The 27,725-nt window shown below is 41.7% G+C and overlaps 2 protein-coding genes across 8 annotated transcripts in view; one reads left to right on the top strand and one right to left on the bottom strand.

Annotated features, from left to right (window-relative positions):
• The window catches only part of CHST4 (carbohydrate sulfotransferase 4), a 330,552-nt gene that overhangs the window by 15,260 nt on the left and 287,567 nt on the right, over positions 1-27,725 (bottom strand). The window lies entirely within an intron of this gene.
• ZNF821 (zinc finger protein 821) lies at positions 9,668-26,872 on the top strand. Of its 6 annotated transcripts, XM_025888962.2 has the most exons (9): positions 9,672-9,918; positions 10,585-10,647; positions 11,856-11,943; positions 13,234-13,350; positions 20,113-20,238; positions 22,910-23,055; positions 23,731-23,835; positions 24,985-25,151; positions 25,916-26,872. In XM_025888962.2, exons 4-9 carry the CDS (start codon positions 13,311-13,313, stop codon positions 26,568-26,570), a joined length of 1,239 nt encoding a protein of 412 aa, XP_025744747.1. In that variant the 5' UTR covers positions 9,672-9,918; positions 10,585-10,647; positions 11,856-11,943; positions 13,234-13,310; the 3' UTR covers positions 26,571-26,872. The 6 variants fall into 6 exon arrangements, with proteins under 6 accessions (XP_073736155.1, XP_025744747.1, XP_025744744.1 ...); XM_073880054.1 differs by lacking the exon at positions 20,113-20,238 and having other exon boundaries at positions 9,668-9,918; XM_025888959.2 differs by lacking the exon at positions 11,856-11,943.

The following is a 27,725-nucleotide window of genomic DNA, read 5'->3' as shown; positions in this document are numbered from 1 at the left end:
GATCCTGGTTGGAAAAAAAGGTATGTGGGGAAAAAGCTTAGGGTTCAAATGTGTTTCGAATATTAGATTTTATGAAATTAGTGTTAATTTTCATAAGCAGTAGTAATTGTAGTTGAGCAAGGGAGTGCCCTTATTCTTAAGAGATGCATGTTGAACTGTGTAGAAGTAAAGGAGCATGGAGTCTGCAACTTATTTTCAAATTGTTCAGGGAAAAAAAATGTGTGTGTTTATACTAGGCTGTTACACATCTCCATAGGAAGTAGTAGTTTTCCCCCCTGAAACTACCAGATTAAGCCGCAGTCCCAGCAATGAATATATTCTGATTCTGTTCTGCATTTAGTTTTAAAGCAAAATAAAGGGGATTGAATTTAATACTTTCTCTTTTTTTCAGGAGTAAAAATACGTTGGGGTGCCTGGGTGGTGCAGTCGGTTAAGCGACTGACTTTGGCTTGGGTCATGATCCCAGGGTCCTGGGATCCAGTGCCTTATGGGGCTCCCTGCTCCGCGGGAGGCCTGCTTCTCCCTCTCCCACTCCCCCTGTTTGTGTTCCTGCTTTCGCTATCTCTCTCTCTGTCAAATAAATAAATAAAAATCTTTAAATAAAAAAAGATAAAAATATGTTTGTTTTTACTAATTTGAGAGTACATGTGTGAAGTTTAATGAAAGACACCCCATGCCATTATTAATTTTTTGGAAAATATTAAAAATTTATGTATTTTTTATTTTAAATTTAATACAAAAAGGATAAATATGCACACTATTCAGTAAACCTACTTTTTACTTTTATATTAAAGATTTTATTTATTTATTTATATATTATTTTAGAGAGAGCCATGTGGGGCTTGATATCACAACCCCAAGATCATGATCTGAGCTGAAATCAAGAGTCAGGCACCCAACCAACTGAGCCACCCAGGCACCCCCAAACTTGCTTTTTATATTTAATATATTCTGCATATCTTTTTTTTTAAGATTTTATTTTTAAGTAATCTCTACACCCAGGTGGGACTCGAACTTAAAACCCTGAGATCAAGAGTTGCACACCCTACTGACCAAGACTTCAGGCGCCCCATTCTGCATATCCTTTTCTGTCAATATATATAGATCCATCTTCAACCATGGAAGCAGATATACCGTTATTTAGCCAATCTCTTATTAATATTTAGATTGATTCCAATAACTGTTCTGTAATGTGCTATAGTGAATATCCTTCTAAGTATGTATGTGCACACGTTCAGACTATTTTTCTTTTCAGACTATTTATTAAAGACAGATTCCCATAAGTGGCATTGCTAGGTCAAAGGGTATGCATATTTAAAAATTTGATTCCGACATTATGTGACCCCAAAACTCAAATGTTGAAGTGCTAACTCCCAGGATCTCAGAATGTGACCTTATTTGGAGATTGGGTCTTTACAGAGGTAGTCAAATTCAAATGAGGTCGTTAGAGTGGGCCCTAATTCAATATGACTTATATTCCCATAAAAAGGTGAAATTTGGAGACAGACACACACTCAGGGAGAACACCAAGTGGAAATGGAGGTGAAGCATCTACAAACCAAGAAACACCAGAGATTGCCAGCAAACCCCCAGAAGCTAGGGAGAGGCTTGGAAATGATCCTTCCTTATAACCCTTAGAAGGCACTAACCCTATTGATGAGCTTGATCTAGGACTTCTAGTGTCCAGAATCCTGAGACAATAAATTTCTGTTGTTTAAGCAACCCAGTCTGTGGTACTTTGTTGTAGGAGACTTACCAAACGAGTACAACCCATTACCAGACTTCTCTCCCAAAAGGTTCTATTATATCATTCTCCTAGTGATAGTGTATGAGAGTGCCCATTTCCTCATACTCCCCACTATGGACATTGTCAATCTTTCTAATCTTGTTGAAAGAAATTATTTAATTTTCATATCTTTGAATATTAGTAAGATTGACTAGCTTGTAAATAGTGTGCTCATTGTAGTCTTTTGCTCATTTTCCTAATGGTGCAGATAAACTTTTAAAATAAACTTCTTACAGTAATGCATAAATAGGCCAACACATAAATACAGTTGGCATAAATAGGCCAACCACACGCACACACACACAGCTGAAAAGGATGTACAATAAACATTAAGTCTCCTTCCTCTGCTCCTTAGTCTTTTAGTCCCTCACTCTAGAAATAGAATAACCATTGTTAACCAGATTCTGGTGCCTTTGAGCAAGTTAATCTCTCCGTGCCTCAGTTTCCTCATCTGTAAAATGGTAATAATATCACCTACCTTAATAAAGTTATTAGGAGGATTAAGTGTGTTAATTACAAAAAGCTCTTAGAACAGTGTATTAAACAGATAATGTTAAATGCTTTCAAAGCCTTCCAGTGATATTACATGCATGTAAAACCATATGTATATATATGCCCCTTTTTTACACATGTAGTACTATACTATGCACACTACACTATAACCTGTACTATAACATACACTAAGATATATATCCATATCAGTAGTTGTCAATAATTCTCATTCTTTATTTTTAACATTTTTATTTATTTATTTGACAGAGAGAGACCCAGCGAGAGAGGCAACACAAGCAGGAGGAGTGGAAGAGGGAGAAGCAGGCTTCCCGCCGAGCAGGGAGCCCGATGCGGGGCTCGATCCCAGGACCCTGGAATCATGACCTGAGCCGAAGGCAGACGCTTAACGACTGAGCCACCCAGGCACCCCTGAGGTCAGCATTACTTTGATGCCAAAGCAGGCTCCCCACTGACCCGGGGATCATGACCTGAGCTGAAGGCAGACACTTAACGACTGAGCCACCCAGGTGCCCCAATAATTCTCATTCTTTTAAGAGACTGAATAATACTCCAATATATATGTGTACCGTAATTTTTTCAGCACTGTTCTACTGATGGGAATTTAGGTTATTTCCAATATTTTGCCTCTATAAACAATGCTGCAATGACTAGATAGTAGCTTGCATGGATTGTATTTAATAGGTAAATTCCCAGAAGCAGAACTGGGTTGAGGGGTAGGTATATTTTTAATGTTAATAGATATTGCCAGATCACCCTTGACAGAGGAAGTATCAATTTATATTGCCACCAATGTATGAGAGTTTCTATTTCCCCATGCCCTCAGTAGCACAGTATATTTGGTTAAGTTTGGATAACTTGACATTATTGCAACCTTATTCAAACCATGAAAGTAAAGATGAGTGAAAAGTATCACGGAGCCCATGTCTTGCTAAAAGTGACATGATTCAGGGTGCCTGGGTGGCTCAGTTGTTAAGCGTCTGCCTTTGGCTCAGGTCATGGTCCCAAGGTCCTGGGATCAAGCCCCACATTGGGCTCCCTGCTTGGCGGGAAGCCTGCTTCTCCCTCTCCCACTCCCCCTACTCGTGTTTCCTCTCTCACTATGTCTCTCTCTGTCAAATAAATAAATAAAATATTTTTTAAAAATTAAAAAAATAAAAGTAACATGATTCATTTAGAAAAATAGTTTCCTACCCAGCAGTTGCTTCAATTCAGCATTCATCACCTGTATTCTGTCCTGTCTAGTTATTTAGATCCTATAGTACATCAGAGTAAATCATACCACACCGGTCAGTTATCCAACCAGTACCTCTGTCCCTGGCTGAACAGACCAGTTTCATTCCGAAGCAAAACATAATTGAAAAAATCAAACTGACTCACATTATTTTGCTTGAAAATTCTGTTTTTCTCTTAGGATAAAAATTAACACATAACATTTCTTTGGTTAACTAACCAGTAATTCTTTTTTGTGTAAATGATTATAACTAGTGGCCACAACAAAAACCTGATATAGTACTTGAACACAGTGGAATAAGGGTCCATAACATGCCTGCAGGCCAAGATCAATCAGGGCTGGTTTTGTACACTCTCTCCAGCTAAGAATGGTTTGTGCAGTACTGATGGATTGTAAAAAACAAAAAATAAAAGGAAAGAAGAATATGTGACAGAATTCTTATGTGCCCACAAATAAAATATTAACTGACCCTTTACAGAAAAGTTTGCTGACTGCTGCAATAGAAGAAAGTACTACACATTTTGTAAGAGAGAAAGGAAAGATGATGGGCAGAGAGTAATTTGTCTTTTTTCCTTTTTTTTTTTTTAAGATTTATTTATTTGAGAGAGAGAGTGACTCGGGGGAGGAGCAGAGGGAGAGAATTCCAAGCAGACTCTCTGCTGAGCATAGAGCTAACTCAAACTGGATCTCACAACCCCGAGATCATGACCTGAGCTAAAATCAAGAGTTGGACGCTCAACTGACTGAGCCACCCAGGTGCCCCTTGTCTTTTTTCTTTTAAGTACTATCATTTAGAAAAAGGAAAGTTTTGGGGCACCCGGGTGGCTCAGTGGGTTAAGCATCTGACTTTGGCTCTACCATCAGTGAGGAGTCTGCTTGTCCCTCTTCCTCTGCCTCTCCCCCACTTGTGCTCACTCTCTCAAATAAATAAATAAATAAAATATTTTTAAAAAATAAAAGGGAAAGTCTCAGAAATATAAAATAGGGACCACTCCGGATATTTTCATAGGCCTATAGAAAAATCAAGAGCATTTTTTAGAGCACCTATGGAATGATTCTTCAGAGAACTTATTAATATCATTAATTAGGGCTTCATACAACTATTAAATATTTCTATGGTATTTTTCAGTTTACAAGTTACTTACAAGCACGTTATCTCAATTTGAGGCTCACAACATTCCTATGAAGCAACTACGGATCAGAAGTGATTGTTCATTTTTATAGGAGAAAAGTGAAGCCCAGAGCTGTAGTGATCAATCCAAGGTCAACAAGTACAAGCACCGGGGTCAGATCTTGACCCAGATCTTGAGACTAATCTTTCCATGATATACTTTCCATTATCCATAATGATTTGCATCCTGGTTTTAGCTCCAATTCATGTGTATTGATTTCATCGAAAAATGCATTAAATCACAGTTATGATCCTGATTTGGGTTCATATACAAGATCAAAAGGGAGTTCTCAAATCAAATTGTTTTCATGACATTTATCATCATTGTAATCATCCTAGAAAACTTAATTTTTCCTTAAATGACTCCAAAGGGATGAAAATATAACTCTAGATTCTAAATATAAACTCAAAAGTTAAAACAATCTCCCTAAAATATGAGATTTATATCCAGACTGTATGATACTGGCATAAGGATAGACATGTAGATCAATGGTATAGAATTGAAAGTCCAGAAATAAACCCATACATTTATGGTCAACTGATACTCAAGAAGGATAATAAGACAAATCAATGGGTAAAGAATAGACTTTTCAACAAATAATTCTAGAAAAACTGGATATCCACATGCAAAAGAATAAAGTTGAAACTCCCTGTCTCACACTTAAGCAAAAATTAACTCAAAATGGATCAAAAAATCAAATGTAAGAGCCAAAACTATAAAACTCTTAGAAGAAAACATGGATGTAAATCTTCATGACTGTAGACTAGGAGGTGGCTTCATAGATATGACACCTAAATCAGCCAAAGAAAAAATATACAGGTTGAACTTCATACATAAAAATCTTTGTGCTTTTAAGGACACTACCAAGAAAGTAAAAAGACAGCCTACACAGTGGCAGAACATTTTTGGAAGTCACATATCCTATAAGGGTCTAGTATCCAGAATATTAAAAAAAAAACACAACTCTTACAAAACAACACTGAAAAGACAAATAACCCAATATAAAAATGGGCAAAGGAGTTGTATAAGGCATTCTTCAAATGGTCAATAATAAGCACATGAGAAGGTGTTCAACATCTTTAGTCAACAGGGAAATGTAAGTCAAACCCACAGTAAGTTGTCCCTTCACACCCACTGCAATAGGGCTATAGTAAAAGAGAAAAACTAACAAGTATAGTCTAGGATGTGTATAAATTGGAATGCTCCTACATTGCAGGTAGGAATATAAATTAATGCAGGCACTTTGGGAAACAGTCTGGCTGTTCCTCAAAAAGTTAGAATTACCATGTAACCCAGTAATTTCACTCCTAGGTACATACCTAAGAGAATTGAAAAAATATGTTTGCACAGAATTTATACACAAATGTTCACAGCAACAGTATTCAGAATAGCCCGAAAGTGGAAACAACACAAATATCCATCAGCTGACAAATGGAAGTAATATGTAATATATCCATACACTGGAATATTATTTGGCCATAAAAAGAATGAAGTACCGGGGCACCTGGCTGGCTCAGTTTGTAGAGCATGTGACTCTTGATCTCAGGGTCATGAGTTAGAGCCCCACACTGGAGGCAGTGTTTACTTAAAAAATAAAAAAAAAATCTAAAAAAAAAAAAAAGGAATGAAGTACTGACACATACTACAACATGGATGAACCTTGAAAACATTATGCCAAGTGAAAGGAACAGAAACAAAAGGCCCCATATTGTATGATTCCATTTATGTGAAATGTCCAGAATAGGCAAATCTGCAGAGACAGAAAGTAGATGAGTGATTGCGAAGGCCTGGGGGAAGGAAGAGTGAGGAATGACTGCTAATGAGTATAAGATTTCTATTTGGGGCAATGAAAATATTTTGGAATTAGATAATGGTGATGTTGCACGACCTTGTGAATATACTAAAAACCACTGAATTATATACTCTAAATGTATGAATTTCAGGGGCACCTGGCTGGCTCGGTAGGTAGAGCAGACTATTGATCTTGGGGTTGTAAGTTCAAACCCCGTTTTGGGTGTGGAGATTACTTAAAAATAAAATCTTTACCCAAAAAAAGTGTGAATTTCATGGTATGTGAATTATATCTTAATAAATTTTTAAATGAAGTTCTTTAAATTATCTTACCAATATTGTTGTAATGTAAAGCCCTAATCAGGTCATTGTAGAAGCCAGTAAATATAAAACCGATTAGGAATATAGAGTTGAAATGGCAAAATAATAGCACAACTCTGAGTTGATTAGAAAAGTAGAAATAAAAAATGAAGATGAAGAAAATCCATGATTAATGAAAAAGTATTCTAGATCCACAAATTTAGGTGAGAACAGAGGAAAAAGAAACTAATTCCTTATATAGTAATTTTTCCCTTATTTGATTACAACCCTGAGTCACACCACCTCAGAGACACAGGAAGGTTATAAGAGTGGCATTATTATGATTCTATTTTATTTGCAGCTCAAGGAAATAGAACAAGCTGCCCAGCTTCACACAGTAACTTAATGATGAAACCAAGAAATTTCACTGGAGACTTTCTCCTAATGTTTTACCTGCTTCCTATTTTCATGTTGAAAATATCATCTATGTCAACTTTAAAGTGACATAATAAAGCTATATTTGCATCCCTCAGTCTAAACTCATCAAGAATTACTGTTAAGTATGGAAGCCAATGTTTATTCCGGCTTGCATTCTTTTTTTCCCCAAGTTTTTATTTAAATTCCAGTTAGTTAAGATACAGTGTTAAATTAGTTTTGGGTATAGAATTTAGTGATTCAACACTTACATACAACACCCGGTGCTCATCACAACAAGTGCCACACTCCTTAATCCCCATCACCTATTTAACCCATCATCTCCCCCTCCCTATAGTTAAGTCTGTTTTTTGGTTTGCCTCTTTTGTCTCCCTCCTATGTTCATTTATTTTGTTTCTTAAATTCCACATGAGTGAAATCATATGGTAGTTGTGTTTCTCTGACTTATTTCTCTTAGCATAATACTCTCTAGCTCCATTCATGTCACTGTAGATGATAAGATTTCATTCTTTTTTATGGCTGAGTAATATTCCATTACACACACACACACACACACACACACTACGTCTTTTTTTTTTAAAGATTTATTTATTTATTCGAGAGAGAGAGAGCGTGTGCATGCATGAACAGGGGTAGGGGCAGAGGGAGAGGGAGAGAGAATCTCAAGCAGACTCCCCACTGAGCACAGAGCCCAACACGGGGCTCATACCATGATCCTGAGATCATGATCTGAGCTGAAATTGAGAGTCGAATGCTTAACCGACTGAGCCACCCAGGCACCCCACACTACAACTTTTTTATCCATTTATCAGCTGATGGACATTTGGGATCTTTCCATAATTTGGCTATTGTAGATAATGCTGCTATAAACATTGGGGTGCAGGTGTCCCTTCAAATTAGTATTTTTGTATTCTTTGGGTAAATACCTAGTAATGCAATTTATTCTACCTTGCATTCTTATATGAAACTGTCTAAAAAAACTTCTGGTTAGACGAGAATATCCCACTTCCTGGCTATCTGGGAATTAAAATTTAAAATGGGAAATTAAAATGTTTCCTTAACTGAAATTAAAGAATAAATTCTACCTAAATATCTCAGCCACAATAAATGAATGAATGAATGAATGAATGAATGAATGAAGCTATTTACCACACAATTGTGAAGGACCAAGTTCCTTCAGTACAGCCATTCTCTCACATTAAACACAAGACGCAGACAGTGATATCATCTCATTGGAGATTTATGGGAAGAACATTTTGCAAGAACACTTTAGGCAAATACCAGGACTTGTTGCTGTAAAAACAAGGGTCAGCATCTTCATTAGCTTTTCTCCCTTCCGGGACCAGGAATCACAAGGACTATTTGTGTAATGCTTTCATATCTTCATTTTACTTAATCCTCTGATTACAACAACCCTATGAGAGTAGAGGTTGGCAATTATTACATTATTCTCCAGTTTACATTTTAGGAAACAGAGATTCAGAATAGGGACTTGCTCAAAGTCACCAGGCTGGTCAGTGGCAGGGCTGGGACTCAAGGCTAGATCTTCTATTACCAGATCCCATCTTCTTTTCACCGCATTCCCTACTTCAGGTAAGCTACGTCAGAGGCAGGCTTAGGCATTCTACAAGACGGAGTAAGAGGAAAGAAAGAAAAGTAGTGAGGAAACAGGGATGATGACAAGGGGAGGAAGTGTCTTATTAGGAAGTGAGCTAACCACTTTCAATTGCCCCAAATGCCCCTTAGTGGCAACAATGCTAAAGTTACTCTGCTCTGTATCTTTTGCCCCTAGGTCTACAGCTACTGTTATTTTACTAGTTAAGAATCATGTTGGAGACTTAAATGCCTAAAAGAAATCTTAAGATTTTTCTCCTGAGGTTCTGACAGCGGAACTTGGCCCCTCCCACAAAGGCCCGTGGCCCCTAGGTCTCGATCACATTAAATGCCTTGGGGGTCGAAGAAACCTCCAAGTGTAGGGGGAGCCAAGGGAAGAGGGTTTGGGTCGGGGGAGAGACTAAGGTTGGGCTAAGGAGAGGGGGAGCCTGCGGTGGAGCTGTGGTTAGGGGATGTGGGTTTTGTGGCTGAACTCAAAGGTGGGGTAAGAAACCAGTAATGGAGCTGACTGTCAGGGCGGAGTTCACAGGTCTAGGAAGGGATAGGGTTGCTGAAGGGCTGACCGGGCTGAAGAAAGATCAAAGAGGAGGCGAGGCTAGGTGGTCTTCGCGGCGCGAGGATGGAGGCGAGGCCCCCCTCACACGTCTGTGATTGGATGCTCCCTTAAGTCCCGCCTCCCCAGAGCCCCTCTCCCCTCAAGCTCCGCCCACGCCGCCGGGCGCGCGCCTGGGGAGCCGGGAGGGGGACCAGGCTGGAGAAGGGGGAGGGGGAGAGGAGAGGCTCGTGCACGCGCCCCACTCGCTGCGGGTGCGCGAGCAGCGCGCTCCCGCCGTCCGCGTCGCCATCTTTTCCCCCTCCGTCTGTCTGTCTACCGTTGGCTTTGTCCGTCTGCAGCGCCGCCCCTCGGCTCCCCGCCACCGGCTTGGCTCGAAGCCGCCCTCCGCCTGCCGGGCCCAGTCCCGGAGAGCCCCGGCCCGGCCGGCCCGAGCTGCGGCCCGGGGCCCATTGTCCGGCGGTCCGTCTGTCCGGAGGCGGGGCCCAGGGACGCGGAGCGCCGCGGAGCGCCGAGGCGCCGGGTAAAAAGACCCCCGTCTCCTTCCCTCCGGGGCTAGGCTGAGGATGCCGGGGCTCCTCGCCCTCCCCCTTGTTCGCCGGCTGTCGGTCCTTTTGTCTGTCTATGTCTGGGGAGGGGGCTCCGGCTCGCTCTGGCCGGGGGGGGGGGGCGGGGGCAGCCCAGGCGCCGACGTTCCCCCAGCACCGGGTTCCCGAGACGAGGCCGGACCCAGCTGGCTCCGCACCGGCCGTTCCTCTTTCAGTCCCTCTGGCGGTCTCTGGCGCGGGAGGGGCGTCCGCGCCGCCGCCCTCCCGCCGTGGGCCCAGGTCGGGCAGGGCCGGGCACAGCCGGGCGGCCCCGGCGTCTGACAGGCTGGGGTGGAGCTGGAGGAGGGGGAGGATGGGCGTGGGAGTGCAGACCCGGGTGTCAGTCCCGCGACGCGGTCTCGCAGAACGGCTTCTAAATTTAGATTTCTGAGAAGACTGTATCGTCTGAGGGTTTCTCTGAGCCGCCTCGGAAGACCTCTGGCTTTTGTTGATAATTCCTAGGAATCTACCTGTGCTCATGCTTGAAGAAGCCAAAGGGACCATCTCGGCTGATTGTACACATGCTCCAGACCAAAGAAAGTGGGAACAGGGTCAGTGAGACAGCTACGTGACCAGCTTTCTTGTCCTCTCCTTTTTGGCAGATACAAATCACTGGGATTCAGGCGAGTTTACTTTGCTCCGTGGGAACTGCACCAGAGCTGGAGGTGGGAGTGCACCCTCTTTTTTTAAAGATTGGATTTCACCTGTTTGTTTTTTTTTTCATGCTCAAGTCTGTGGTGTGTTCTGGAAGCTGCAACCTAACACCTGTGGGAGAGCAGGGACAATGTTAAGGGGAGATGTTGGTTCCCCTCCAAAGGACTCTTAACCTCGTTCTAAAGACAAAGCTTCCTTCCTTTTTACACAGAACATCCCTTGTAAACCTGAATCTCTGTTTACCTTTCTTCCTGTCCCGTTTTTTCTTCCAGATGGTGATGTTCAGGCGGCTTTGCATTTACATTTTTGTGTTGGTTTTAGATTCGGGCTTGGGAACTGAGGCCGTGTTAAAAGTAAAACTGAATGAGTGATCTTTAGGGCAATGTGTCTATGAATTTTAGCTTTTACTGCCTATAAAACTGTTGTCTAACCTCAGATCTTGCTGTGTAGTCAAGAATGCACTTACATTGCCGTTTATGTATGTATCTATTTTCTTACTTATTTTTTAGAGTGCACAACTCCACAGGCTTTCTTTTTTTGAGGGAGGAAAGGATGTTTGCTTGTTTTTTTCCCTTAATCCCTCAGGTGTGAAGTCCCATTGGGTACCATCTGGTCAGTTCCCCATTCGGCCACTAGGAGGATTGTGAGATGCTGTGGGCACTGCTTATTTAAATATGCAGATGCTCGCTCATCTGTGTTTCTGACTTGTAGCTTTAGTATTGAACTGTTGTCTCACCAAGATGATCTGAATTGAGCCTATATCAAGTTATTTGATCTTCATTCAGAAGGATCTTCATTATTTTTATCTTAGTTTCAGTTTCTGATCTTGATGAGAAAATTTAAAGATTAGTTAATATTTCATTTTTCCCCTTGTATAATAGAGAGGTGTAGCTCTGCAAATTTTAGAAAAAAATGATAGACAACCTGCATTTCATTCAACTTTCTACTTTGTGATTCCACAGTTATAGGAAAAGACCCAAAATGAATATTCCTTCACTGCTTCCACTAATAAAGTAACTACTTGATTAGAAAGAAATGACCTATGCAAACAAAACTTAGAACAGAGAATACATACCATTAGCACTCAGCATACTGCCCTCTAACTAGTTAACATTGATTTTTACTGTATACATTTGGAGTTGGGCTTTTTTGTTGTTATTTTGTTGTTGTTGTTATTTTTTAATTAACGGTCTGAAAAAGAACTGTGTTTGATATGCAGATATGATAGAAGACTGCCTGAAAGCTGCTTCCTTTGCCACTTCCTGTGGAGGCCTGTCTTTGCCATTTGCGGTTTCTTTCTTCTTTTGGTAAGGGGAGGCAGGATCTGATTACAGGTCTGAGGTCCTTTCTAGCTACATCGAGGAGTTAGTTGGCATAACAGGAGATGAGTCTTCACTAACTGGAGTGCAAAGTATAGTTAGCAGTAGCCTCTCATAAGGCCTCTTAAGTCATTAAACTACGTGCTTATTCAGTGTAAGTACAATTTGAAAAGGCAGGAACTGAAAGAAAACTTAGAGGGTGACTAGGTCCATATTCTTGTCTTTGGTAGGAAAGAGAATCTTTTTAATTTGTTTATTCACTGTGCCTTTCATAGAAAATTTCACAGTTTTTACTACTAATCCATTTCAGACTCTCTAACAACACTTACTGCTGGGAAAGTCTTATAAACTAACCAGGAACCTCCAAGCTTAAGTATCTGTTCCCTCAAATTTCAGGGAAGCAGATGCAGGTCTCTGTAGCACTTCTCATTTGGGGAGCTTTTCTCTTTGTTCTTCCCACTGATCTCTTTGCTACATAGAGGCTGGATTGAAAGGAGGCACTAAAGTTATTAACTTTGACCAGCACTCCAGAGCATGTGAACAGGGCCAGATTGATGTTCCACACTGGGGTGTTGAATTAGTACTCAACAGTGTGGATGGCATCTGGCCCTTCTGGTGAGAGCTCATCTTCAACATTGGAAGCCTGATTGGATTTAGTGCCCTGTCATCCACAGTGCCCAGCACTGTGCCAACCCTACTAGATAGAGGCTCTATTTTCCATGTGGATCTCATTTATATAGATGCCTAAAAGTTTTGAGACGTTTCCTGTCTCACAGGAATGTGATGCTTTGTCACCTCCAGACAAGATAACTTTTCAGAAAAATCATCTGGAGGCTCCCATTTGTGCAGATTGCAAGGCTTGACTTCCAGTGGGCGTGTAACATGTGAGCTGCCACCCTCTTTTGCTTCCTTTTGCTTCCTTTTGCATTCACGGGGGTTATCTCTTTGAGCCTGCTGTGCTTCTAAAGCTGTTTGCCTAAGTTTTTTGCTTCCTTTTCTATCCTGTGACCTGGATCATGATCACTTAACAGTATTCTGGATTCCGCAGATAGATTTAGAGTGGAATTCTCTAATGGAATCCTTTGAAGGAGTTCCCTCTTAAACTTCTTGGGATCTTGATGTTGTGCTAGAGATCTATTCATTTCTTTCTTTTTAAAAATTCAATTATTTATAACTGGTGAGTTTTATATGCTCAATAACTATTTTTTAAAGTCGTTTTTAATTTTGTCCAATTTCTGGGAAAAATGACATGTGCTCACAATATCCTTTTTATTGTAGGTCAGCATCCCGCAAGGAGGTAGTAATATATCCAGTTGTGAAACTGGGAAAGGCCAGAGCTCTCGGATCAGGGAAACATGTCCCGTCGGAAACAGACAAATCCGAATAAAGTTCACTGTGAGTACTGGGTTTTGTCTTCTGGAACGTGGGAACATTGAGGGTTGAAATGAAAGAGTAATCTCAATTTAAGTGAAAGGCTCACACTAGTTTGTGAAGGAAAAAAGGGTTAAAGAGATTGAACAGGACGGGTTTAAAGTACGTCTGGTTGCTGGAGGAGGTGTTAGAAACCTGTTTTAGTAGGTGAACTTGATTCATCCTTAGTATTCACATTAACAAACATTTATAGGATATCTGTACAAAGCCTGTGCTAGATGCCAGGGCTATAAAGCAATGTAAGGATATATAAGGCTGTCATGTAGCCACAGATACATAAAATAATATCTAAAAACACAAAATAGTATATGCTGAGTGCCATATAGGGGTGCTGCAGACTGTGTGTACTACAGAAGTTAAGAGGAGGGAGAGACTTCCATGGACTGAGGAAGCAGGGAATGCTTCATGGAAGAGGCCCTAGACTGTGAACTTGAACTGGGCCTTAGAAGGTAGGAAGTAGATTTTTTAAAAAGGAAGAAGGAAGAGGTAAAATCAGATGGGGAAATGATCTGAACAAAGATACAAGAAGGAATGCACAGGGGCTCCTGGGTGGCTCAGTTGAGTGTCTTACTCTTGATTTTTGGCTTAGGTTATGATCTCAGGGTCGTGAGAGGGAGCCCTGCATTGGGCTTCATGCTCAGCATGGAGTATGCTTGGAATGCTCTCTCTCTCCCTCTGCCCCTCCCTCCACTTGGATATGCGTTCTCTGTCTCTCTCTGTCTTGCTCTAAAATAAATAAATAAATAATAAATAAATAAATAAATAAATAATACATAAAATCTTTTTAAAAAAGAAGGAATGCACATGTTCAGGGGATAAGGAGACTTTGTATGAAGCAGCAGTTTTATTTATCCAGATGTCATAGGACACAAAATGAGGTTGGAGATGTTTATATCATAGAGGCCTGAAGGCCAGTCCAAGTTTATACTTTATACTGTGGACTATAAGGAGGTACTGAAGGTTTTCAAGCAGAGCAAGTGGAGTGACATTTGGAATGCAGTGTTTTAGGACTATGAAGCAGTGTGTGGGGTGGATCACATGAGAGAAAGACTAGTAACAGGAAAACCAGGTAGGCATTACTGCCTTGCATTGTTTCTCAGCAGTTCTATATGTATGTTTTATTTTATCAATTAGACGGTAAAATTCTAGAGGGTAGAGATTATGTCCCATTTATATTTCCTGCTATTCCTCTCTACTTCTAGCACTGCTTATAGAGGATGTTCAAAAGTGTCTCTTTAAATTAACATTAATATGTCTATGCAGATTTGATGGAATTAACCAGTTTCCTGTGATCTGGGCAGATAAGCGTCCTCACCCAAAAGTTTTAAGAGAGCCAAATAGCACCCTTTTATTATGGAGGACTGACTAAATAAGGTACAGCAACATCTGAAGAGAATTCAGTGGTATAATTATGACAGGTTTTTTTCTTGAGGAAAGAACTCTATATATGAGAGAATAGATTAGTCAAGGAGTTTAAGATAAGAGGATTAAAATTTATTAAAAACACACTGGATGCCAGGTACTATGTACCTTAACTTATTGGGTAATTTCAAGAGTGAGAGAGGAAACAGTAGGAACAGAGGAATTGGGAGGACTTTAACATTGTATAGGTTAATGGGATTAGGGTGGCAAACCTCCACAATTAATTCTTCAATTTAAGTCTTGGAAAGGTTTTATAAGAGAACAAGTATGATGCTTCTAGGAGTATATTCTGGAATAGGTGGATGTGAAAGTCTGTTTAATATAAAGGTGAATGAGTAGCTTAGGAAGGGCTTAGAAATTGCTGCTAGAAAGTGAAATGTCGTGGGCCTGAATGTGAGGATTGTCAAGAGAGATATCTCTAGCCTAAGTAATCCAACCCAGAGGTTTAGGAGGATAGTCTCCTCTCTGGTTGAAAATTAGTATTAATAAAAGACACAGATGTGACCCCAAGAAGGCAGGGCAGGAAAGGTACTCTTAGTAGAGATGACGGGTTCACAAATAAGGCAGTCATAGGAGTTGGGCATTTACTTATAAAAGCCACGTGTCCAAAAAGTCTTGGTTAGATTTAAGGAGAGTAGCTGGCCTAGATGATGGCATGACTGTGATAAGGCCAGGGGAAGCCAGTGAAGGCTTGTATGGTCTGTGCCTGTGTCCACGGAGCTTATATTTGTCCGCTGAATCTCTTCCCACCATAGCTGAATGCAGGATGAGCTGGTATTGGGTCAGAAAACAGATGGACAAACAGGCTACGGAGAGAGTATCACACATCCACAGTGGCAGAAATACAGTTTCCAGAGCGAGTGAAGTGTATTGTGGTAGAGTGCGTGGGACTGTGCAGGCTCTGTGGTGGGGACCATTAAGAGGGCTGTGAACAAAAACGTTATGCTGCCACTAAAAAGCAGACCCAGGGAGGGGCTGTGTTCAGTGATGCATTTGGGTGGGGAACCGTGGAGGCTTCTCAGGTAATAGACCAAGCCTGACTAAAGAAGAAAAGACACTGAGATTTGCTGGTGTCTCAGGAAATTCTGCTTATTGACTATTAGGGGACTGAAGCCGATCCTACCTTTTTCGAAAGGGCATCTTCTCATTGCCCATGACAATAATGGCAAGTAGGAATAGGTCATTTCAGTCTTCTGGCCACTTGAGCCTCCTATTCCCTTGCAGTGAAATGGAACCTATCAAATGTATTGAATTTAATGCTGCTCATCTATTTAAAGTAAATGGAATGGACTCAAGGTCTGGGAGGCAGGAATGTCTGTACACGCTTTGTTGAAATGTTAAAGCCAGTCGGCACTGAGTAGAGTAATGGCTGAGCTCCATTACATCTGCCTTCTGGGAAGAAGATCGTGTGGCATGAAGCTCCAAGCCCGCCTAAAAGAATGTATTAAGAATCCCACTGCTGTGGCCTGACAGCATTTGTCAGATCCACTTTAGAAGCCAATGGGCAGGCTGCACTGGCAGTTACTTGGCTTTCCTCAGGACTGTCTCTGTATCTAAATTACCGTCATGATCTTTCCTTTCCCCAGCAACATCCAGGCTTACTCGTGTAGTTTGCTCAGTTCATTAACAGATTTGACACAGAGCTTTCTGAATAAAAGCCCAGAATTTTTAGTCTCAGAGAAACTGTGGATGGGCTGTTAGACCTTCCTCATCTCATCTCCTTCTGAGTAGAAGTTTCTGTCAGCCGTTTCTAGGGAGGTTGAAAATAGTCCCTTGTAACTCTGATTTGGTGTGTTTATGCCAAGCAAACCACTAAGAAAAGGAAAACTTTTTTTTTTTTAAGAAAAACTTTTTCTTAAAGACACTTGTTTTCAGATTGCAAAGTACAAACAATAAAAACTTTGAACTTCAATAAAAGCTTCTCGGCTTTTACAGAGAAGTAGGAAAAAAAGCCTTTAAAGTCCCTTTTCTTCCAAAAAGCACAACTTGTTTTGCCCTTGTTCGTTCTGTCAGCATCCTTGTGAGGTATATGGCTGTGTTCCCAGCATGTGGTAGCACCTTGGATTACAGAGACTGTTACCTGGAATGGAATCCTAAGCTCCTCATTCCCAAGATTAGCTCATTTTTTTCTGAATTTGACATCTGCTCTCTTAGAATTTTTTTCAGCTGCTTTGCTTTACTTAATTTCAGTCAGCCCGAAATTGCATTTATTTAATTGCATCAAGGACTCAACAGAAAATTGTAAAATCTTTGCCTTTCTAGTAACTTTCATCCCAGGCTTCTCATCTGTTCTCCAAACTTGCTTGGATGGCCTTGTTCTTGTCTGGTCTGAAAAACCTTAGCCAAATCAAACAGTATCTTGATTTCATCCCAAAAAAATAAAGAGGTGGCAGCTTGCTTTTTACTGTAGAGCTTAGATGACTTGTTCTCAACTATTAATAGACAAATAAATACCATGTTAAATTAAATAAGATGGTTGCCCTACATTAATATCTAGAGACCTGAAGTTTTTTTTTAACCTCCAATAGTCTCAAGATAGAAGGAAATAATAATTCTGCATTATAAAAGCAGGCAATTATATAACACTTCTTAAGCACCAGTATCTCTATGGATCACATTTGATTTGAGTTACTATGACATTCTTTTAGGTATGTAAAAGGTATCACTACTTTTAGTATCATAGTAAAAGGTATCACTGTCTTTTTGTGAAAGGATAATTCTGAACAGTGGGATTTAGAGCTTAGATAAATAGTGACTACTGAAAAATCATTCATGTATCTTCTATGAGATATGCCAAAATCACTTTTTTAATGGTTTTTATATATTTTACTTTATATTGATGTTTAAGATAGGAATAGCCCTGAGAAATAAAGTTTCCCTTAGCCTTTTTCCCAAGTCGGGAATAGAACCAAATATAAGAGCACAGCTTTTCTTTCCAAACTGCCAAAAAGGAGTAACAATTAATTTATTCCAGCTATCCTGAGATTGCCAGCAAAAGTCCTAGATAGGGATGTCATATGGGATATACTCTTCTCTGTCCTGTGAAGGCCTAAATATTTAGACAATATCAATAGACAAAAATGTTGAGCTCAAGTTGGAGGGTCTAAACTGAATTACTAGTTGATCTTGAAAGGTACTTATCCTTTTAGATGCCCTTCTCCTAATCCAATGGTATTTGCCTATTAAGGGAAAAAAAAGTATTCTTCATAGGTTATAAACCTACTTTGCTTCTGAGTAGGTTTCTTTAGAGATGAGAAATGTCACTGATGAGAATGATCTGCCCCTTGATAATTATCTGCTGGAATATAATGTGTCCCTTAGTGCCATTTCTGCCCATGATTTCCAGGTCCAAAAGCATGCATCTACCTAGAAGAATTCAATAACTAGTCCAGTTGGCCATGGTCTTGTGGTTACAGTGCAACCACCATGAAGAGAAGTATTTTCCTTCTGCAAAAAGGATGAGGAGGTGCTATAACAGAATTCACTGTTTGCTTTCCCTGACAGTAATTTATATCCAGTTTGTGATTGTGATATTTTGAAAATGGACTTAAAGCAGCTTATTTTTCTTTTACTTGAGGGCTTGTGTGGCTAGCAGTTCACTTGAACCCTCACCACCTCTACTCCCACTCACAGTATTGATCAGAGTAGCCCCAGTGTTAGTCCAGCCCCAGCATGGTGACTCACCACAGGGTATCAGAACCATCAAAATGTTGGGTCCCTTTGTCATTTACTGGCCCTGAGAACATTATTTTGGTATTTGAGATGTAGCATCAGTTTCTTATGGTACGAAGGTAACATTATTGCTAGGATCAGAGCCATTCTTCTCACACAGAGACAAGCGTTTGTTTTCAGCAAAACCACTCTGGTGAACCATCTAACCTGCTTACAGCTCTGCTTGAAAGCAGTTTAAAATACGGATATTAGAGCTGTGCAGACCTGGGCTCAAATACCTTGCTCTCCTATAAACCTTAGTTTTCTCTTAAGTAAAATTGCGGTAGGAATACCTACCACATAGAGTTTTGCAGAGAATTAAGATAGAAACTAAAAGCACTTAACATAGAGCCTGAAACTAGGACATGCCAAATAGTAATTATTAGTGTTTAACACTTAGCATATGGATGCTCACTGAATTTTTGCTGAACAAATGCCTAAGTGAATTACACAAAGCCTACTTCATATCAGTTCTTTCATTGCCAAAGGACTGATAGCACAGGTTAACTGACCATTTCTCCTACCTCATTGTATCCTGTCTTGGAACCTGAGCCTGTTTACTTTCCTTTCTCTCCAGTAAGAAAGCGCCTGGCCTATTGTCAGACATTTCACTAGGGCTTTTTATTATTCTCTCTTGGTGGCTGGAGAATGGGGACTGTAGTTTCCACTCTGACTGAGATAATGGAAACCTCGAGAAACCCAATTCTCTTTTCTCCTTATGCCTGGCCTCTTGGAAATAAAAGAGCACTTAAATGTTAACTCTTCAGTAACCACACAGATCCTAGGCAGAGTTCATAGAAAGTAAATGCATAATCAAGGACAGGTTCAGGGTTTTTGGATACTCCATACAAGAAAAGAAAAGAAAAAAGAAAACAGACTACATTGACCAAGGAAACTAGATTAAATATTATTTGTTGCAAATTAGTTGGGGTCTTTCAGGAAGCTTGTTCCTTAGCAAAAATGAGTTCATATATTATCTGTTCTTTTAATCTGTTATTCAACCAGTTGTTGATTTGCTTGTGGTTAATTCTGATAGACATAGAAGTAGAGTCAAGGAGGAACTTCCAGAGCATGTCTTGGAAGGAGGGTGGCTGAAAGATGAGATTAGAGAGATTGTTTTTTGGAAGGATTATTTGAAGCACTTGTTTATAGTAAGAGATAGACACTAAGTCAGGGCCATAATGTTAGTACACTAAGAATCAGAGATTGTGCCCAGATTTGTTGCCCTGTCTTTATCATCCTATCACTTTGCCTCTTCTGCCTCTCTCGCCCATCCTGATGGAAGGTTGGTTATAAATGGAGTTGAGATTCTGAAGTTAAATTTGTAAAGTAGCAATTGATTACCTTTTGAAAGGAGTCAAGATTAGGAGGATTTAAGCAAGTGGTGCTTTCTAGAGCATCTGGCTTACTGCCCAGGAAGAGTAGCCACGCCCAGAAATTCCAGGAGGCAGCAAGCTGACTTAGAGATGGATGACCCCACCATGGGGTACCTGCCTGTCTCCTACCTTTGAATGGTCTGACTTTCCAACCAGCTTCCCTGGGGATATATGCTGCCCAGCTGGTGGCCTGACTATTTTTCCTTGTGACCACCAGGGGATCAAGTATTTGCTGGGCTAGAAGAGCAAGCCCGCCAGGCGATGATGAAAACTGATTTTCCTGGAGACCTTGGCAGTCAGCGACAAGCTATCCAACAACTAAGAGATCAGGACTCCAGTAGCAGTGAGTTCTGCACCTTCTGGTAATGACTCAGGGCAATGGGAGAAGAATTATCAGAGTGTGTGTGCTCTGGGGATTGTGCATGGGGGTTGGGAGGAAGACATGAAGAAGGAGATTTGTGGATCCTGTGTTCCCAAAGGTGTTCTAAGGTGTATGAGCATATGCTTATCCAGAGAGAGGACAGGTTTGGCATTATATATTTTTTTTAACTCATGGACTGCAGTACTTGGTGCAGTACCATGCACAGATGGGTTTGTGATAACTGTGATAGACAGGGGCATAGGGATAATTAGTACTCAACCTGTCCCTGGGTTAGGTCAAATGAAAAGAAAAGAATCTCTGTCTCCTAGAATCTGTTTACTCATAATTAACAAAATATAATAAGAGTGGCATTAATGAAATTTTTGCTTAAGGACCCAGTTTTAATGTTATATAAGAGGATTTCCTTACTAATGAGATTATGCCTCACCTAAAATGCTAAAGTCAAAGTCAGAGCACCTGGCTGGCTCAGTTGATAGAGCAGGCGACTCTTGATCTTGGAGTCGTGAGTTTGAGCCCCACAGTGGGTGTAGAGATTACTTAAAAAAAAAAAAATTTTTTTAATGGAATTAAAAAAAAAAGAATAAAATGCTAAAGTCAAGGTCTTCCCACACCAAGTCCTAAGTAAATCCCTGGAAAGAGATGGAAAAGACAGTGGCTGGTAACTAGCTGAGCCTCGTGGATCATCTGTTCCATGACCTGTCTGAACAAATACATTTTGAGATGTGTTATTTCCTAGGATGATTTCCTTACTTTACTAATCACATCCATCTGATATTGGTTGGTATTACTGTCAATTCAGAGTGACATTTTTTATTTTTCTCCACATTTGGGGTTGAAGAATAACAAAGAGGGAAAGAGTTCAGCAGCCTTCTAGGAACTACAGTTTCCACTCAAACTAATAATTTAGCAACAAAAAAACCAATAATTTAGCATCTAATTGCTCAGGTACAGAAAAGTTAACCCAAAGATTTCTAGAAAACCTGCGGGAGCCACCAGTTTGAGTAACAGGATAGGAATGGCAATATCTATAAAGTCTAGTAGGTTTCCATTCTGGAAAAGCTGCATCATCCCTCTAGATGGCATACGTATTTTTTAAAAATCGTTTTAGTAGAAGATGTGTTTGGGTTTTTGATCAGTCGTGTAATGTGTTTGATGCAATGTTGTCTTAGACTAAGTTTACCAATATTCCATAAGCTGGTGAGAAAATAGTGTATGATTTAATCTGTTCCAATCCTTCATTATTGAGATGAATTCAGATGAAAGCTTTGGGTTAGGGAATAAGGCATACATACCATAGATCCTTCCAGGGCCCAAATCCAATCCACCAAACAAGTAGAATATCTAATAGAGACACATGTAACTACTAGTAGAAGATTTGGTTAGATTTTCTTATGAAGAAAAGGAATGTAATCAGTTTTGCCCAGATACTGGTGGATTTCAAAATTACACAAGGGATAGGGATAAGAGAGAGAAGAGAAGCACCGGTAGCTAGGACAGCTGAGTCTCACAGGTGAAAGTCTACCTTGTATTTCTCTTGCTCACAGTCAGGCCCAGGAAACCAGGATCTCAGTGTGGTTGGCATGGGCCTGGGATCTCCCAGCTTCCCTAAACTTGGCTTCCTCTTATGGTCTTCAAGGTACTAGCCCTTCTTTTTTTCCCTTTCAGAACAAATTCCCTTTTTTATCGTGGTTTTTAAAAAATCTTTCCCCCCTATTTTATAAGTAATAGGGGAAAACAGCCCACAAAAACCTTGCAGATCCCCCAGCCACAAGCAGATCCCCCCCCACGCCACATCCTATCCACTAAATGAAAACAAACTCAATTTTTCCTTTAGTCACAAGAAATTATATTCCATCCTAAAGAATGGCCTGTTCCCTTCACTCAATGCAGTCAGTTATCTGTCAGATAATCCAGAGAAGCAGCAGATTTATTTAGCCGAAGAACCCTAAGTTACTAGCGGGGTAGGGACAGCCTGATCAGGCTGTGCAGCAAACAGCCTAAAGTTGGTTGCTGTGCTCTTCTTTCCATTGGACTGGACAAACCTTTCCCTATAAGGTGACATCATTTTTAACTAATTTAGTACTGCCTCCTTTCTTGGTAAGAGGAAGAAAAAACTTGTTGGTTTTTCTCTGAGTGTGCCTTAGGGTTTGTTGGGAGAGAAGAGATTAGTGGGACTCAGAATAGTACATGCGACACCATTGGAAAAACTGTGCAGGGGGGTTATGGAGAAAAGTAAGTAATAAAATCAGTGAGACGTGTGGGTAAGTCAGAGGTGCTGTGTTGTGGGAATGAGCATGGTGTGAGGTGCGTGGGAGGTGTGATTTCAAGTATGAGACTTTTGGGGATCACGTGTAAGAAGAATCATTTTTATGATAATGTACAGGGCCCAATAACTATTGTCTAATGCAGTTTTGCCTCAGATTTTCTCTTTAGTGTAAATGGCATCATAAACAGTAGCTATAGCTCTTCCACCAACATGATTAGTACCCAACTATACCAGCTGTACATCGATACAAACTCTTATGGAAGATCTGAAAATGTTTTCCATTATAGCTACAAACTCTAAGGTGGAAAGCAACTCAAGGTGTATTCATGCAAAAATCAGAACAAGTGACCAATGTGTATGTTCCAGGTGACAGTGAGGGTGATGAAGAGGAGACCACACAAGATGAAGTCTCTTCCCACACATCAGAGGAAGATGGAGGGGTGGTCAAAGTGGAAAAAGAGTTAGAAAATACGGAACAGCCTGTTGGTGGGAATGAAGTGGCAGAGCATGAGGCAAGTGACAACAGCTCCCGAGTCTGGGGGCCCCCCCTTCCTACTCGGCCCCCAGTAGTAACTGGCCCCCTACACAGTAACTAACCGTCTTGCCTCTGGTGGTCTCCTGGGCCTTCATGTGAAGCCTTTCTTCCTTCACAGCTCCATTTACCCAAACCTCACACACAACTCTCATCACACCAGCTTTCCTGTCCATCCACATATCACTAACCCAGGTACAGCTTCCCCACTTCTTTCCAGGCAGAATATCCACTTTTGCAAGACTATCAGCCGACTTCCTGAAGTGTACTCTTGAATATGCTTGCAAATATAAGTCCAAGTGTTACCTGAGGTGCCATCTTCTCTCTAAATTGTTTCCTGAGGATTGCTGCAAGAAGCACAGCAGAAGGGAAGCTAATCCTCTCTGCAGAGTTTACTGTTGGGGGGGAAAAAAGAGATCGGCTCTCCTGGGGCAGCCGTATGTCCTCAGGGCAGGAAGCCTTGGAGAAAATGAAGATAGGAGCAAATGTGATTCCCTTTCCCTATTACTTTTCCCTTCAGTCCATAATGGGAACCTAAGAATAACATGGGATATCAGGTTGTGTTCCTTTGAACAGGATGCCCTGTTAAAAGAAGTAGGGGCAGGGCAAAGAGTGGTAAACAGTCTTAATGAATTGCCTACTTGTTGAATTGCAGGTCACAGGAAACTTGAATTCTGACCCCTTACTTGGACTCTGCCAGTGTCCCCTCTGCCAGCTAGACTGTGGGAGTCGGGAGCAGCTGATTGCTCATGTGTACCAGGTATGGGCGGGGAGCCACGCGCTCCAGAACACGAGTGCCAGCAGCTTGTTTAGCCTTTGCCTCCAGCTCCCAGGGGAACCTTGGGTTGTTGCTTCCAGTAAGACTCCAGTCCCCAGAATGTTTTAAAGAATAAGTGGATATGTTGGATAAACCTGTTCTGGACTCCGAGACAGACATACTATGAAAATTTAGTATTTTTTTCCAAATTACTTAATGTGTATTTATTTGTTTGTTTGTTTATTTGAGAGGGGGGTGGGGCAGAGAGAGAGAGAATCCTAAGCAGCCTCCACACCCAGCATGGAGCCCAATAAAGGGTGAGGGGTTTGATCTCACAACCCTGAGATCATGACCTGAGCCAAAATCAAGAGTCAGGCCCTTAACCCACTGAGCCACCCAGGTGCCTCAATGCATGTTTTAAATAGTGAAATAGAAACTAACATCTGTTAATAATGAGGCCTTGTTTTAAAGAAGAAAAAATTAGTTAACATAAATGTTTCTATAATACTAGAAAAAGTATGAATGAGGGGATCAGAAGAACACAAGCTTTTTGTGCTCTTTTTTTCCCCTGATCCAACTGCAGAGCACCTGTGCCTTGTGATCTGTATTAGAAAGGCATTAGCACACATGGCAGCCTGGGTTTTACCATCAAGACAGTTGGTTCATGAAAGGAGGCCTCTCTTTAGAAGATTGTTTTTAAAAGATTGAAGAAAAGGCAAGACAAAATGCTTTTGGATACCAGTCTTCCTAACCACCTTCTACACTTGGCCTTCATTGCTCCCTTAACATGCACCTGTACCTGCACAGTGTGAGGCAACAGATAGAAATTATCCCAAGCATGAATTCTTTGCAGATTTTGAAGAGGACTCTGACTCTGGAGCCCTGTTTTCACCAAGCCAGCCACGTGTTCCAGAATATAGTCAAAACTCTAATGAAATCTGAACAATAATCTGAATGGCCTGGCCCTTTTGAAGGCCTGTTAACACAAGAGACTCTTACTTTTCCAGGTGCTAAGCAGGGAGAATATAATTGCAAATCCCTTGTTCTGAGACTAAGTAAGGAAAGGGGACATTTCCCAGAAAGCAGTTTCTAAGTGGGTGTAGATTATCTTAAAGGTAGCATGAGTTGACAGATTAAGGCTCTGTTTTACAGCACACTGCAGCAGTGGTGAGCGCCAAGAGCTACATGTGTCCTGTCTGTGGCCGGGCCCTGAGCTCCCCAGGGTCATTGGGTCGTCACCTCCTAATCCACTCAGAGGACCAGAGGTCTAACTGTGCTGTGTGTGGAGCCCGTTTTACCAGCCATGCCACGTTTAACAGGTTAGCTGGTCACCTAACCGTTTTGTTCTGGGAACAAATTACTGGGTGTGGGCTCTGCTTTCCCAAATCAAAAGAAAGGCTAGAGATAGGTAATGCAAAGGCAACTGACTCTTTGGAAATACAAGTAATGAAGCCAGTAAATATACCTGTTCCATTAGATATCCCCAAAGGGAAATGAATTCTCATTTCTTTCCCCTATTAGAATAATATTTTTATCTACAAAGAGATGGGGGGGGTAGTCCAATAAAATTCATGATAAAGCTTGGAGAAGTTACAGGGTGCTGAGAGGCCCCTGATGTGAGGACACAGTCTGTACTGTGTCCCAGGAAGACTGGAACTGTGTGAATTGTGTCCTAGTTAAATTTGTCTAGGGTACAATGCAGAGTCAGCCAGGGCAGGAGGGGTTAAGCCAGTGGACTGCCCTAAAGGCAGCCTCCACCTCAAGAAGGACTGCCATTTCTACAGTAGGACTGCCCTGCACAGCTCTTAGGAACACCATCAACCAGCTGGAATGAAAACTGCACATCTGTGGGGCATATCTGGCAGTTGGCTCAGCCTCTAACTCCAGGAGGGCTTTAAAACTCGGTAGGTACCCTAGCCCAGAAAAGGTGTGGGGTGGGGAGGTAAAAGAGACCTCCCAAGTACTCAAATCTGACCCCTGGTAGTGAACTTGGAGCAACTGGCCTGGTAGGACCAGTGTAAGTCAGAGCTGGATACCTGAGCCTTGCTAGGAGACACTAACCACCCAAATTTTTGTATTCCAGCGAGAAACTCCCTGAAGTACTTAATATGGAATCCCTACCCCCAGCCCATAGTGAGGGTCCCTCCAGTGCTGAGGGGAAGGACATTGCCTTTAGCCCTCCCGTGTACCCTGCTGGAATTCTGCTTGTGTGCAACAATTGTGCTGCCTACCGTAAGCTACTGGAAGCACAGACCCCCAGTGTTCGCAAGTGGGCCCTACGCCGACAGAACGAGCCATTGGAAGTACGGCTGCAGCGGCTGGAACGAGAGCGCACAGCCAAGAAAAGTCGGCGGGACAATGAGACTCCAGAGGAGCGGGAAGTAAGGCGCATGAGGGACCGTGAAGCCAAGCGCCTGCAGCGCATGCAGGAGACAGATGAGCAGCGGGCACGTCGGCTGCAGCGGGATCGGGAGGCTATGAGGCTGAAGCGGGCCAATGAAACCCCAGAGAAGAGGCAGGCCCGGCTCATCCGGGAGCGGGAAGCCAAGCGGCTCAAGAGGAGGCTGGAGAAAATGGACATGATGTTGCGAGCTCAGTTTGGCCAGGACCCTTCTGCCATGGCAGCCTTAGCAGCTGAAATGAACTTCTTCCAGCTACCTGTGAGTGGGGTGGAGTTGGACAGCCAGCTCCTGGGCAAGATGGCCTTTGAAGAGCAGAACAGTGGCTCTCTGCACTGAACCCGCCTGCCCTCCCACTCACCCAGGTCCACAGGGATCCATGCTACAGCCAACCCACAGGGCCCTGTCCTTATTGCTGGAGGCAGGCCTGGGTTTGTTGCAGGTGGACCTAAGCACCTCTTGCATGTGGGAGCAGGATGATGGGGTCAGCAGGGAGCCAGCTTAAGGCAGCTCTAGACAAGGGAGTAGGCCACTCCAGAGAACTAGACTCCCAGCCCACTGCTACAGGGCATGCTTATAGGACTATGGGGCCCAGTGTGGCCCACAGAGTTGTGAGGGCAAATAAATTAATTTTATCTTTACTGGTCTTTTTGTGCTTTCTCTCCGTTTCATTCTAGCAAATGAAGTGATCTAGGAAAGAAATTTGAGGCAGGGACTTCTGGCGGATTGTCTTCTGAGGGGAGGGTGCTCCTCAGTTTAGGTGACCCAGAGATCCCTTGTTTGGGCCTTTACAAGTTGATGAGGCATGACATTAAAGAAAGAACCGATGCTGACTTTGTGGGTCCATTCCCACAACCCTAACGAAGATCATCTATGGTCCCAAAGGCCAGTTAAACCTAGCTTACCTTTTCCAAATTCAGTAGACGCCTTTCCTCCTAACTGGCATTTTCTAAAGAGATGCAGTATTTAGGCTTAGGTATTGGCTACTTTTCCCAGCAGATTTTAGTTGCCAGACTTTAAAAATTCTATCCTAGACAGCAGTCACCTTCATTTAGGAATATGTTCATAGAAATAGCTCTAATATTAAGGTCTATAGCACCAAGGAACTCTTGTTTGAAAGAAGAGATGATCCGTCTTATTTATGTCCCAGAGCCAAGGTAGGTTAACACCCATTGAGAAAAACCCAGAATTAAGGTGAGATGAGAGCTCAAGTTGACAGTGGTCAAAGCCAGAGCAAAATGACCAGTTTGTATGTCTGCCAAACCAAGGAGGAGACAAGAGCTGAGGTCATTTCTAAAAAGTGTCTGTGATGGTACAGAACAAGTACAGAACTTTCCTTAGCCTGCACCAAAGGTTGTGTACAGTTTAGATAATTATAGATCTTGAGGTCCAGAAGGAAGTGCCCTAGTTAAGTTGTAGCCAGAGAAATAACTATGCCAGGAATGTGGACCTCTTCCAATATCATAACAAGGAAACCTGGACTCCTCCCCGACC

The sequence above is a fragment of the Callorhinus ursinus genome, unplaced genomic scaffold (assembly GCF_003265705.2).
Source record: "Callorhinus ursinus isolate GAN/ISIS: 27379988/994484 unplaced genomic scaffold, GSC_fseal_2.0 scaffold37, whole genome shotgun sequence".
NCBI classification, from domain to species: domain Eukaryota; kingdom Metazoa; phylum Chordata; class Mammalia; order Carnivora; family Otariidae; genus Callorhinus; species Callorhinus ursinus.
This window is presented reverse-complemented; position numbering and strand designations above follow the sequence as displayed.